Raw genomic sequence first — 13951 nt, forward strand, 5'->3', positions numbered from 1 at the left:
CAATCTTAACTCTTAAAACAGCTCAAAACACATTGTACAATGTCACATGACATCTCCCATCAGTTGTATTGTTGTCTACGTGGTCTCCTCACCACAAAGTTTCTAGAAAAATTATCCTTTGGAAACTACAGATAGCAGTAGTTCTTAAACATACAGAGAACTTCATTTGGTCATAGAATCATTTAAGGATGCTGCTTGAAAATTTATTGTTTAATTACAAATTGAAAGTCTTGTCAAGATAATTGTTTTCTTTTTTATTTGCACTCATTTACCAGTTCCTGGTAAACATTCAGCAATGGCAGAAAATAAAAAGGCAAATAAAGGAATTTTTACTGAATCTCAGGAAATGTCCAGATTTTATTTCGTTTTAAAGTTAAATAAGAGGTTTTTATTTTTGTATAAAACACTTTCATGAGTATTACAAGTAATCTCCACTCCTGAATTTTGCACTTTGATTTTTTTAATAATGAAGTTGTTAATAGTGTGAAACAACTAGGTTACTCCCAACAAATTTGACACAAAGAAGGGGAAGATAATGGGTTGAACTGGGAAAATGAGTAGACGATTCAGGTTTCCATATGGAAGGCCATATTTAACTAAAGAGATCTGCTAGATTAATGCTGCCGTCACTGAAATGGAAATCACTATAGTCTGTAGAGTGTGTATTCTAGTTTGTCCAGTAGGCTGCCTTTATGATTGGCCAGTTCCACCTGGCATGTTTCAGCTTCAGAGAAAGATGAGAACTCCAGAGGAAAGAGACTTGGATTAATTTGTCTGATTGGAAAATCTATTTCAAAATTGTGGAACATGATACTTCCACACGCATGGCAGCATTATCTTTCCTTCCAAAATTCTCTTACATAAATGCATGTCAATGTACGTGTGTGTGTTTGAAAGAATATGAGGGGATCCACATTTAAATGCCACATTTTATGACATCTAAATAATTTCAGTATACTTCTAAATGCATTCAGTCAAATTCTTTTTAAGGCATCCTAGGAGAATATCTCATACATATACTATATACCATAGTTTCAATTTGCTTGTTTACAGTTTTCTAAATTATTTTGTCAGTACAGAGGCAGTATATTTAACTCGGTTATTTGCATCAGTAATTTGATAAAAGATAGTTGGAGGATGAAGAAATACGTTGCCTAAAATATCTTTGAGAACATGGCTTTGTTACCAGAAATCTTTTGACATAGAAGAAGATAAAAAAGAAGAGCTTATGATTTAGGGCCATTGGAGATAAATTGCGAGGAGTGAAAAATTAGCTTTGAAAGAAGGGAAAAATATTTAGCTGTGAGGCATTGCTATGGTAATAAGGAATCAGTGTGGAAGATTATGTGACAGGAAAGGAAGGATAAGTAGGGATAAAGCTGAATCTGAAGAATGAAGTCATCTTTCTTTTTGCATTTTTATGCTGTTCTTATTAAGAAAGTTGGATGGAAAAGAAATTGAGCTTTGCTAGGCAGCCTCTGTTTTTCAGAAAGGAAGCAAGATGGTCATTTCATTTGGTACTGTTACCCATGAGAGGACTCTTGGTAGACACTTACATAGGAGAGTGGTATGTGGAGAAGTCTCTGAGATAGACTCCTCAAGGTCCATGGAATTTAAATTCAGTTTCTGCATCCCATTTTTTTTTTTTTTTTGGTGCGGCGCACAATGTGTTGATACCTGAGAAGAAGGAGGAAGGTAAATCTCCCAGTATAAGGCTCAAAATGCTGAGACCTCCTGCCATGAGGCATAGGCACTCTAAGTGCTCAGGCACCTTATAGGGAGAAATGTTCAGAGTAGGCTAAGTACATGCTCCCTTCATCATTAGAGGGCAACAGGATGTTTGGAGTAGTAGATAAGTAGAGAGATATTGATAGGAAAGAAGACTGCAGTTTTAGACAAAGTATGTAACTTAGGGCACTTGGGATGTTGGAACGATTTCATTAGGGAAGGAAAATGAGACTGGAGAAAGAAAACGCGTCTGTGGGGAGCCATGTGGGAATATGAAGAGGTTGCAGTAGGAAGAAGGCAGGGAGAACTGAAGGGAACATGAATTTATTCCACTGAGGGAAAATGAGAGAAAAGTGCAAAAGTGCTGTGAATTACAAACTAAGGAACACGTTGGAAGCCTGAGAGATTATGGAAGAAAGAAATGGGGTGACAAAAACTAATGATGGTAATGTGGATTCTTTAATAACCTGCCACTCATCTGAATTGTGTCTCTTACTGCATAAGGAAATATATTGGTCTAGTTTAAGTGTTGCAGATGAAGGCAGATATATTCAAGTGCACATACCTATGTATATGGGGCCCACGAATCAACAGCTATTGAGATTTAGTAGTTTCTTTGTTCAGACACAAAAAGACGATGGCCCCAAAAAGTGCCTTTCTGATAGACTTGTTGTGAGTATCAGAGTCTGGAAAGAATTCAGGTAAAGCTGAAGCTATTTCCATTATCTAGAAGATGATATCAAACTTGTCCTGATCTTCTGTACTGTTCATTCATCATCTTTTCTGATGCTTTTCTTTGATGAAACTAATTGGTATATAATAGCAACATAGTCAAACAAGACATACATTGTCACTAATTTACATCACTGCCTAAAGAGCCTTATGTCTTTCACAAGACTTTCCTAAGTATTTTTCCTGTAATTATATCCCACTCATAATTCCAACCCACAGCTCTGCAGCTCTGATAATTTTAAGATCAGTTTGTTATGGTTCAGGAGACCATTGTACAGAAATGGCTGCATCCTGACATATTGTCATATTCAAGCATCAATAGCTCTGACATCTGAAAAGGTCATGCCACCAAATATTAACATTTTAAAATATAAATTATAGTAATCCATTTAAATTCAGAATTTTTAATTTTTTTTTTTAATTTATTTAATTTGATTTCTGTCTGGTAGTCATAGAAGCAATCTATGCAGAAGGAAGAACAGAGAAGGTCTCAGACCAGCTTCTCTGCCAGTGTCATCTTCTTAAAATTGATATCCAGAGAAGTTCAGATGGAGTAAGTTGTGATGAGGAGAGGCAAGTGTTCATGCATAAAAAAGAGTATGCATAGCATAGAAATGAGTATCATAGAGCTAAAGGCACCTCTGGAGTGCAAGGCCTTAGCAAACAGACTTTTTAAGTCCACCTCAAATACTTCAAAAGGAGTGGACTGATACATTTAGGGGAAGCAGCTCTGAATGTTATCAAGGGCTTTCTAGATTCTCCTAAGCAGATAAATGATCGTAACTAGGAGACAGACTTCTGGACTTTTATTTTTTTTTTCTTCACACAAATGCCTAACTTCTATTAATTGGTAGACAAATTATATGGTAAGAAAAAGACAGTTGAGGACATTAAAGAGAGCATCTTGTTTAAAAAAATGAATTATCATTCCAAAATATGAAAATACTTAAATTTTAAGTCCTTTCTTGTTAGGCAAGAGAGTACCTTAAAACTTAAAAAAATTTTAGATTCCTGAATGGTTAATGAGATTGACAATTATGTCTCAACTGTTCTGCAGATTCTGCAACTAACTTTCAGATGTATTAAGCACAAATCAAAATAGGTTTGTTTTCAGTTTAATTATACTTGCAGTTCAGTACAGTTTAGTTATGTGCTCAGCACACACATGGACTGTAAGTCCTTTGGTGAGGTCTCTCTTTTCATTTTGTACATCTCCTTGTTTAATGGAGCCCTCATTTTGACAGGCCATTACTGTCATACGCAAGAATAGAGCATATATCTGTCAGCAAATAAAACAAGTAGATGTACTTTCTATTAGCTTTGTGCACATTTGTGATGAATGTATAATAATATGACTGCCTCTCCAGAAGGAATAAGAAATTTATATCAGTTCTTTATTGGCCCCATTTCTGAATGCTTATTATTTACAATAGTTTTATGTGCTGTGCATATTTTAATCATGGTACAAATTGTCCTGTAGGCAAATTTAATGGAGGCAGGTTTTGTTTGTATGTTCATTTTCTGTCTCTGTAGCCACACTGGCCAATCCCAGGTCCTCTCTGCTAAGTTCCCTTTGAAGCTCATCTTCACTCTTAAGAATTTCTCACATAAAAGTAAAATTAAAATCCTTTCTCACATTTTCAACCATCTGGTCAAATATGAACAGACTGAATGAGACCAGAATGGCAGACCAACACTGTGTCAGGATATCTCACTGAAATGCCATCTTTGTTGCTTCGTCTCATTTTAGTTCCGGCTATGATAACTTCCTATCCAAATACAACCCTGGCAACACAAGGTCAAAAGAAGGAGATGAGCTGCACAGCACATGGAGAGAAACCCATCATAGTCCGCTGGGAGAAAGAGGACCGAATCATTAACCCTGAAATGTCCCGTTACCTTGTTTCCACCAAGGAAGTTGGAGACGAAGTGATCTCTACTCTACAGGTAAGCAAATAAAGTGACACGACTCATTTACATGTGTGAGATTGCTGGCTGGTTTGATTCTGATGGGAATGCACAGCTACTTCTGTCCTAGGACAGAGCCCCGTCCATGGCACAGCCTTGAAGAGCTAGGCCACCTCCAGGGAAAATCACTCCCCATCTCCATCTTCTCATGCTCCAGAGCCAATAAGAGAACAAGCCTGACTCGCAGCCCCTACCATCTTTTGTCTCAGAAAGCAACACAGCTAGTGCTTCGGCTTGTCCTTCCTAAGAGTGTCATGGATCAATTTTGACTACACTGCCAATAAGCATTGAATGATTATCTGACAGCTAGTCCAAGGTGCACCAGGCTTGTCTTCACCAAAATCATTAAGCTGTTCTGATATAAAAATGCTGTCTTCTAAGGTACTTCTATTTTCTTCCTCTGTTTCACTTCATGGGGCTTGTGAGCTACCATTTTATAAAGTCAGGCTAGTCATCAGATTCAAAGTGAGATAGAAGGAAAAGACACATAGATAAGTAAGTAGTAAGTAATCTCTGTACAAATACCAGTAGTATTTAATACTCATCATACACAGTATGTGATAGTGACCAAGCCACCTAGCAAATGGTCATAATCTGCATCTTCGCTTCTACTTCTCTCACAGGCAGGTCTTTGGTGATGTGGCAAGCATGCATCTTGACTTGACTGATAAATCTGTATGTGGGGCTCTATGAATGCCTAAGTGGTTGATGTAGGTTACTTTGAGGCCCTGCATGAGTAGCCCTGCTGATCTACGGAGTTAATCTCCCCTCTAAGTGCTGTGGATGCAAAGGAAACTCTTGCTGTTCTGGTGTCACTTACAATGGGTGGGGTTATGATGTTGCCCTCACTTTACCAGGATACAACTTTTTTTCACTCAAATTTGAACTTTGCCAGCACAAGCAAGTTTCCGGTCTGTTGCTTTATATTTTTACATGTGCTTTAGAAAATGAAAAATAAATTGCTAATATATATATGTTCTTGGTCAAATGTCTTGATTTCCATTTGTCAGCCATATTCCTAAAAGCATTTTCACAAGAATAATTTTCTAGCTTTCTGATGGTTCCATCTATATTCTGTTGTAACTCTTAAGATGTATCTCTTTCTTTGCTAGTCAAAAATTGTGTTGGATGATATCCAGTAAAATTTTGATTTTGTTCTCTGTGAGGGAGCTCTGTCATGGATTTTTATGAAGGAGGATAAGAGTGAACTTGTATACACCAGTATAATTGAACTGTGTGCACTATTTGATTACAGAATACACCTATAGGCATCTCTGCCTTCATTCCATATTTACTGTAATAGGATAGTGCCTGGTTGCAAAACAGTATTTATTTTGGGAAGGCTGGAGACCTGCTTGGTGAATTCTCTTCTGAAGCAGTTGTATGTAGTTGTAGCATCCTACATCCTTATCTTTGTTACATACAAAAAACTTTGAATTTTGGGAGAGAAAATGCTCTTGAATAAGAAATGCTAGGATTAAGATTGTCTTCGAAGCCTTTAATTTGGTGCTTTTTTGTGCGTGCATGATGATGTGATCTTTAGTTGTATACTCAGCTTTTATTTTTTCTGCAGGACCCCTGCCTCAGTCAGGCATGACTTGGATTTTCTCTGGAGTTGAATTAGGGTTGAGTAATGAAAGACACTGTGTGATGCAAGGCTGATCATTGAAACCAAACTTTTCACAGGTGGCCAATAATTGTGTGTTCTTTGTTTTCTAGGTACTTGCCTTGAGCCCTTGGGGTCTGATTTGCAGAAGTACTAAGCCCTCATAGCTGCAGCTTAACTGAAAGGAAGCTGTTAAGAACGCATGAAATGCTATTTATTGCTAAGTCTCTGAGAGGGAAAAGAAGGCCCTAGATGTATCAAATTGGGCTCTGAAATTTTTTGTTTTTCTAGCTTAAAACTCAGCCACATGTGCAGCTTACCTGAGCAGTCACCACATCTCAGATGGTAACTCTCCAATATCCTTATAGCAAGAGGGAAATAAATCCCTTTGTTTTAGCCAGTGGTAAATAAGGGTTGCACTCACATTACCTTGGCTTTGCTGAGGAATAAAGAGCAAAAGGAGTTACGATGGCTGAGCTAATAAGTGGCAACTTGTCAAGCAGCCCCAAACATTATCATATGTCTGGTTCCTTAATTCCCCATACAAAATGGTGGTATAATACTCTTCATGATGTCAGGGTTTATGAAAATACATTCCCTCATGTTTCTGAAATGAGTATTGCACAGAAAATACTTTGAGAGAATGAATAAGTCTATCTTGAGGGCACAGTTTGAACTGTGTGCAGTAAATAAAGTGTGGAGAGCACATTGAATGATAAGAAAATGGCATTCAGAATATCTGCTCATTTATAGAATCTTCTCTCTCCTGTACTTTGAATGATGCAGTGGTCCTGCAGAAAAATATCATTATGATCATGTATGTAAAGAAAATACAATTTTCTATGTTGTTAAATAACAAATTGAAAAGAAAAAACCACCCAAATTTTATTATGAGGCATCAAGCTGAATACTGCAGGGTTCACCAGCAGTGTTTGAACCTTTATTTCCTCCACACAGACTTCAGCCACTTGAATTATTTTCAGAAGTAACTGGAAAATTTTGGAGGCAGCAGGAGGCACCATTTTGTATGGAAAATTTCAGCCAACTGTTAAATGCTTGGCAAACTTACGAGTGACTGGAAACGAGGCTCCTAATGAGAAGCAACAGGAATAGGTGATGCTCCAACTCCTCTCTACACATGCAGAGCTGATAGCCTGCTTCCTCAACCTAAGTGTTGCTAGTTTGATAAGTCTTACTATTTTGGATGCTTTACTGTGCATATGTATGCTAGAGTATAACATACAATATCTATTTACTACTGTCAAGTAAAACAGTTTGTACAATTTTTCTTACACCACACAGAAAAGCTGTTGGTTTATTTTCTCTGCATGTTGTTCAATCAATCACTTCTTTTCAAACCACCTATAGATTTTGCCAACTGTGCGTGAAGATTCTGGCTTCTTTTCCTGCCATGCCATCAATTCTTATGGGGAGGATCGTGGAATAATTCAGCTCACTGTGCAAGGTAGGAAGAGGACAACATAAGGAAAAAAACACAGCTATTGTAGTACAGTAAGTGTATGCCATGCTCAGAAATCTGCTGGGGGAGGGAGGCCCTGGTTCCTAATTGAGCGTATTCCTCATTGTCAAAGAAATGAGGAGCTGCATTAAGATTCTCAGTCTCTCATTTTCCAGCATTACAAATTAAATCAAAACAGAGGATAAGCTCCAGAGTCTTTCTAGATCTGTATAAATTAATAAGCAGAGCTTTTTCTTAAATACACTAGCTGATTATCTACTAAAGATATTTAAAACTAACATGTTCAGTAGGAAGAGCGCGTAAGTGAGGGTTACTTCTGGGGGAAGGGATAGAGGGTTGCATTGTTTTCAAAAAAGCAAATGTGCTTAAAACCCCACTAAAGCAAAAACGATCTGATTTTATTAAACCTACTGTGTTTTGACAAACAAAATATTTCAAGTTTAATCAGTCAAAATAAATTTTAATCAGTCTGTACATCACAAGCTCTAGGAACCTGTGTTGCCTGGGGCTGGGTTTCCCCTCCTGCAGGATTTCACTCAGGCAAACAGCAAATTCTGAAGCAGCTAAGATGCAGAGCAGAGGCAGGATTTGGCCATTGGCCACTGCTTACTTCTGTGATGCTTGTTCCTGCAGTTGTATGCCTTTGAGCATGAACACAGCCAGTCTCCAGAACTTGCAAATTTCTTTTCCCTCACTCCAGAGTTCGTGTATCTGCAGATTTCACTGAATCCAGTGATCACAGGATCATAGAACATCGTGAGTTGAAAAGTACCCACAAGGGTCATCCAGTCTACTCCTGAAGCAGTCCTATCAGTAAATTCAGGTGGAATTTGGGTCAGGCTCTCAATTGCACCTGAGCTCCTTTACACTGCCTTGACAATTTAAAAGGACACTCGATTCAGTGCAAATGCTGGTTATTTACATCCTTAATGCTGTAGAGGTAGAAAAAGATTATAGTGTAATTAAGGCTTTTAAATGCTCATAAAATTGATTGTTAATAAATTAAGTCTTTAAACATACTCAAAGAGGCAGAATTCTTCCTCCCTTCCCCTACCAAATTTAGTAGTTTAGTATTAATATTTCTATCACCAGCTTTTATGTAGAAACCGTAGAACTATCTGTAAAACACAGTGTTCAAGGCAAAAATATTTCCCAGTCCAATCTGCAGCACTTTTAAGGAAATGCAGCTACATGTTGCATATTAGAAGGTTAAACAGAAGTTAGTATTCAGTATTACATCAGTGAGTCTTAGTTGAAAAGAGCCTTCTCGTTCCTCTCTTGGGTATTCTTCAGTGAGTGATTAACTGGCTTGGGGTACTAATGAGTGACTGGAGAATTCAACATGAAAGCTTACCTCCAGTAAGCCATGTCAGTGCCACGCTCATTAGTGTTATCTTGTTACTGACATGAACTTTCCTCTGACTGAAACTCTGTATGTGTGTTTACTCAGAACCCCCTGACCCTCCTGAGATAGAAATCCGAGAGGTGAGAGCACGCAGCATTGCCCTCAGATGGACCATGGGATTTGATGGAAACAGCCCTATCACTGGCTATGATATTGAATGCAAGAACAAGTCAGGTAAGAAATAATCTTCCTCTGAAGTAATCCCTGTCACTCTCTTCATCATTGCACTTGTATTGTAAAAGATAATCCATAAATTGAAAATGCCTGTTGGAGAATTTCACTATGGTTTATTTAGTCTTTCACAGTCAAATTTATCATCATTTGTTGTCTTTTTTGGAAGTAATGACATTATGTGTTACAACTGCTGCTTTTTTCATTTACTTGAGAAAGAGACAAGTAGGAAGGGAAAATTCTGTTACTGAAAAAAAGACATACTAAGTGATAGCTGGTAATGATGATTTTACTAGCTGATTCTTGATCCCTATCTTTTCTCCATTTGAATTGATTATTATTTTCTGTTTCACTCAATAGAAAAATACCTGCCTTTGTAAATCATCTTCTATTTTCTATCAACATGTGAATACATGGCATCTTATGTGGAAGGTTAGCAGTGAACATGGGTACTTATGATAATTTCTAGTTGAAAAAAATTGTGTGGTTGTTTGGTAAAGCACCATGCTGAGTTTTCAGTAATTTGTAAGAAATACTCTAAAGGATAAGAGCAGTGCAAGCATAGACCTTTCTGCGAGGTCACCCTATAGTCATATCAGTGAATATCTAAGAAGATGAGTGAGATTACCGTGGAAAAAAAAAATACAACTTCTCAATTTGGAGAAATATTCCTATTTGGGTAGATGTTTTAAAATCAGCTTTTTCTTAAGCCCAAAAATGTTCGTTGTCTGTTGAAATCTAAAAAATATTCAAGATATGTTGGAAACATATTTGTGATGTGAGATCATATTTAAAATTAAGCACAATGATAAGCACTGTCCTGGAGTCATATTTTGAGAAGGGAGATTGCAATGGAAGTGCACTGTCATATCCTAAGTATGATTAAAAAGACTCTGACTAATTATATTACACTGCCATTTGTTGGAGCTTGTTGCATTATTTTTAAAGGGACATAGGAATTCTGATGGGAGGCTTAAGTGAAATTTATGTACTCTCAGTTTGTGTAAGAAGCTGTAGTGTTTTTATAGCCTTCTCTTTTTATTTGAGACATAAAAATGTTCATAAAATTCTGAAATTTAAAAACTAAAAACATATTCTACTAACCATCTTTATTATCCTTCATTCATCTACGTTGTGTATTTCCTTTCTGCTTTACTTTGTTAAGTAAAAGTCTTAAATCATCAATCACCATTTTAGCATTGCTTTCTAAATGAAATTGATAGTATTCAGGTGAACATGGTAACTGAGAGGTTACATGCAGAAACTCTCCTCTGAGTCTGTGGTTAAGAGTTGAAGCTTTGGAGATACAAACTAAGCAAGGATGCCCTAAAGGAACATGCTTGAAAGTTCCCAAGCTTTGTTTTCTCTTAGTTTCTTTTCCTTTCTTTCCACCCAAGCCCTTTTCCCAGAGCAATCTTTGGAATTCATGCTTTGTTCCATGTGTATGAAGGTAAATACTTGAGGACGTATCCTGTAAAGAGCAGATTATCTCACTACAAATAAGTGAAACATTATTTTATTAAGTCTGGGGCTGAATGTTTGGAGAAACTAAGATCAATTTTTGGAATTCTTGCTCACAATTTTTTTCATAATTATTAAGAAGACAAAACACTGAAATGGTTACTTAAAACTTCTTCTGGTTTAAAAAATTATATTCGTAATGTGGCACATCAAACAAGGTATGAAATGTTCAGTCTTCATGGCTCCTCCGACAAAATGTCTTTTGCTAGTTGCTTCTTTTCAGTCCTACTATCTGATGAGAGGCCTTTGTACATCAATCTGACTAACTGACTGGATTGTGCCAAAACCAGGGGAGAACATGAGGAGAGGCATGGCCAAAATAGCATTTTGAGAATTAGCATGACAAGCAGTATTTAGCAATTACATTTGAAAAAAATCTACTCAGTCATAGCTCACTCTACATTGTTGACTTTTGTGTGGGTTTATTTTTTTTTTCAATGTGTGTTGATCACTCTGAGGACTCAGAAATGGGTGTATAGTAGGATGCATCTCTAGATTTTTCAAGAAGGAAAATTGCAGAACTTTTCTGTTTCAGAGAATGTTTAGGTGGCCACATATCATGCATGGACTTTGCTACATGGTACTAAACTCACATATCCTATCTACCCCTGACGTACTAGCTAGTAATGAAGACCAATTAAATACAAACTAGAAGGAATGTGGAATGGCCCTTTGTATATGTAGATGTGTGTTTATGGTCTAGTTGCAGTGCAGGTGCCATGTGAATAGTGGAAGTGTAATATTTCAGGCCATTTCAGTACTTAGACACAGTACCCATACAGAAACGTGCCTGTGGCACTCAGACCTGACCCTTCATTGATACCATTGATGTGTAGCTACCTGATCTTTCCATCTGAAGCATACAAATATATTGAAGATGAGAACTGGTATGTCGGTGTTTCTTTATGCCTGTCTCCTCACCCTTTTTATTTTTGATGCCACTATGGAACACTGAGGTGCAGACTGAACATCAGTTCAGTTTAGGACCCAGTTTGGAGGCAGAGGACGGTAGTTTGTGCTTCTTTGTGCTCGCTTCTCCCTCAGGATGGTTTTCCAGGCAGGTGCAGTGCAGGGCTGTGTCACTAGATGGCAGCGAAGGCAAAGACACCTCCTCACCCAGCGTGGGAAGAGGCACTCATTTTCCTGAAATTAGAATTTAAAGAGCAAACAGATGTATTAGTCTTTTGAAGAGTGATCCCAAAGCTTCAACTTTTATTTTAGGAACGGGTGAGAAGCTGCTGGTCTTCATAAAATCATAAGTTTTTCATAAATCATTGTGTCAGTGTGCATTCTATGTAACACTGAGAAATGCCTGCAAGTGACATTTTAGAGACGGATAAAAATTAAGAATTCCAGGCTTACTTTTATCTTTTCTTGGTTTGCTTGTTTTTGTTAGCCTGTTACAATTTGTTTTCTGTGCTTTTTCAATCTTTTAATTGAGTAGATTTTAAAGCAACTGAAAAAAAAGGTAAACAACTAATAGTCAATTCTAATACCTCATGGAGCACCTGAAAGCAAGAAAATATTTGTAGGCTTTGCCAAAGAAAAAATAAGCTAACAGACTGACTCAGTTGGGAGTGATTGCTTTTCTTGATTTGTTTTCCCTTTCAAAAAGAGGATGTATGCATCAAAATATAGTCCTGGAATCTGTGTCTTAGTCATAAATAAACACTAGGAGCCTACATTTAGCAGTACAGAAGACTGAGTTTTAGTCTCTTTTTTTTTTTATGCTGTGCCATTACTTAATCTACAAAAAATCACAAGAATTTCCAAATCTGTGTCTCTGATTTGAACAGTTTATATATACTATAGAAGTTTACCATTCAGAGGTCAGTGTTTCAAACAAATAGTAGAAAACCTGAGCAATTTATTAATATATGGACAATGTTAAAAGAGTGTATCATCCACATGAAGGGAAACTTAACAAATTCTTCAAAACGAAAGTGTTTATTTCTTTTCCTTCTCGATTCCTTTCCTGTTGACATGGTACTCTGAAACAAAGTTTCCTTCTGTGCTTGTAGAACTTCAGACATAACTGATTTCTGAGGGATACTGAAATAACCAGTGTCACTACCACTGTGCAGTTCAGCACAGATTTCCCCTTACAGCTCACAAGCTTCGAAGCTGCCCAGATTTTGCCATGACCTCTTGCAAATTCCTGGTTGCCATGCTAACCAGGTCTAGGATTCTCTTAGTAGCTGAAGATAGCGCCTGGGTGTCACCATACCACACTCTAGATCATCTCATCACCTCTCTCTAGGATCTACAAAGACATAATGTTCATTAGCCATAACTATAGAAAGCCTCTCATTTCTAGCTAATTCTTAACCAAATAGTGTCTGAAATCTTCTAATTTTTGTACATTATGGGAGCCTTCCATTCTCCTGTGAAGCATTTGGTTTGAGGAGCTTCAGGTGTGAGCAACTGGTTACTGTGGCACTTGGTAAGTGACATATTTTAGGTGAGAGTATCAAGCTTTACAACTTATAGTGCAGGACATTGGCAACGCTTGATTAGTAGTGTATTCAGGAAATTCTGTGAAGTTTAAGATAATAAACTCAAAGAACGTTTTAGCAGTGTTCCCTGCAAGTAACTCCTTTACGGCTTCCAAAGGTATTCTACAGAGGAAGTTTTGGAAATCTCAGTTACCACGTGAAAGCAAATTCAAGTGTATTTGATTAGCATTTAAATGTCTGATTCCTAAATGTTTTCTGGGTAAATTAAGCCACATACAAGCAAAAACAAACAAACAAAAAACACCAACCAACAATCCTGTAACCAGTGAAGCTGCAGATGTCATTCTGACAATTTCTGTGAGCAAGCTACTGCTAAAGAATTTACACAGTATGTGTAAATATTCTGTGTCCGAGTGAACTTTCTATTTTAAAACTAGTCTTATCTGCTGAGCTTCTTGCCTACAGTGACCCATACTGTAAAACACTGCTGCAGAGCCCCCAGTAACATCCCCCCTAGGATGTGGCAGAGGTTGAAGGAAAAATATTGGCTGCAGTAAGGGGAAAAAAAAAAAATAATAATAATAATAAAAAAATGTATACTCATAAGAGATATGAGGGTGTTTTAAAAAGGTTCTGTTTTTCTTCCTGCAGAAAGAATGTGCATAGCTGAAATGGAGGGGTTACTGTGTTTAGCCAATTTCCATCCTTTTCCCTATTATATGTCTGGAGAACTTATAAAAAAGTGTAAGAAACAAATGAGTGGTAACAATGAATATAAACAGTACTATCCTTCTTTTACAGATATATACAAATAAGAAGGTTTTTAATCCCCCTTGTGTTAAAGTGTTCTTGTGTTCTAACAAGTAAGGAAAATAGCATCAGTT

At 37.2% G+C, this 13951-nt stretch overlaps 1 protein-coding gene across 1 annotated transcript in view; it reads left to right on the plus strand.

Moving 5' to 3' along the window:
* DSCAM (DS cell adhesion molecule) overlaps positions 1 to 13951 on the plus strand; it is a 370474-nt gene that overhangs the window by 262180 nt on the left and 94343 nt on the right. The window contains exons 10-12 of the mRNA XM_042867346.1: positions 4211 to 4407; positions 7403 to 7499; positions 8965 to 9093. Coding sequence (XP_042723280.1) covers positions 4211 to 4407; positions 7403 to 7499; positions 8965 to 9093 — 423 coding nt within the window. The remainder of the gene's footprint in view (positions 1 to 4210; positions 4408 to 7402; positions 7500 to 8964; positions 9094 to 13951) is intronic.

The sequence above is a fragment of the Lagopus leucura genome, unplaced genomic scaffold (genome assembly GCF_019238085.1).
Source record: "Lagopus leucura isolate 7727_CA_CO unplaced genomic scaffold, USGS_WTPT01 Super-Scaffold_100001, whole genome shotgun sequence".
Classification (NCBI taxonomy): Eukaryota; Metazoa; Chordata; class Aves; order Galliformes; family Phasianidae; genus Lagopus; species Lagopus leucura.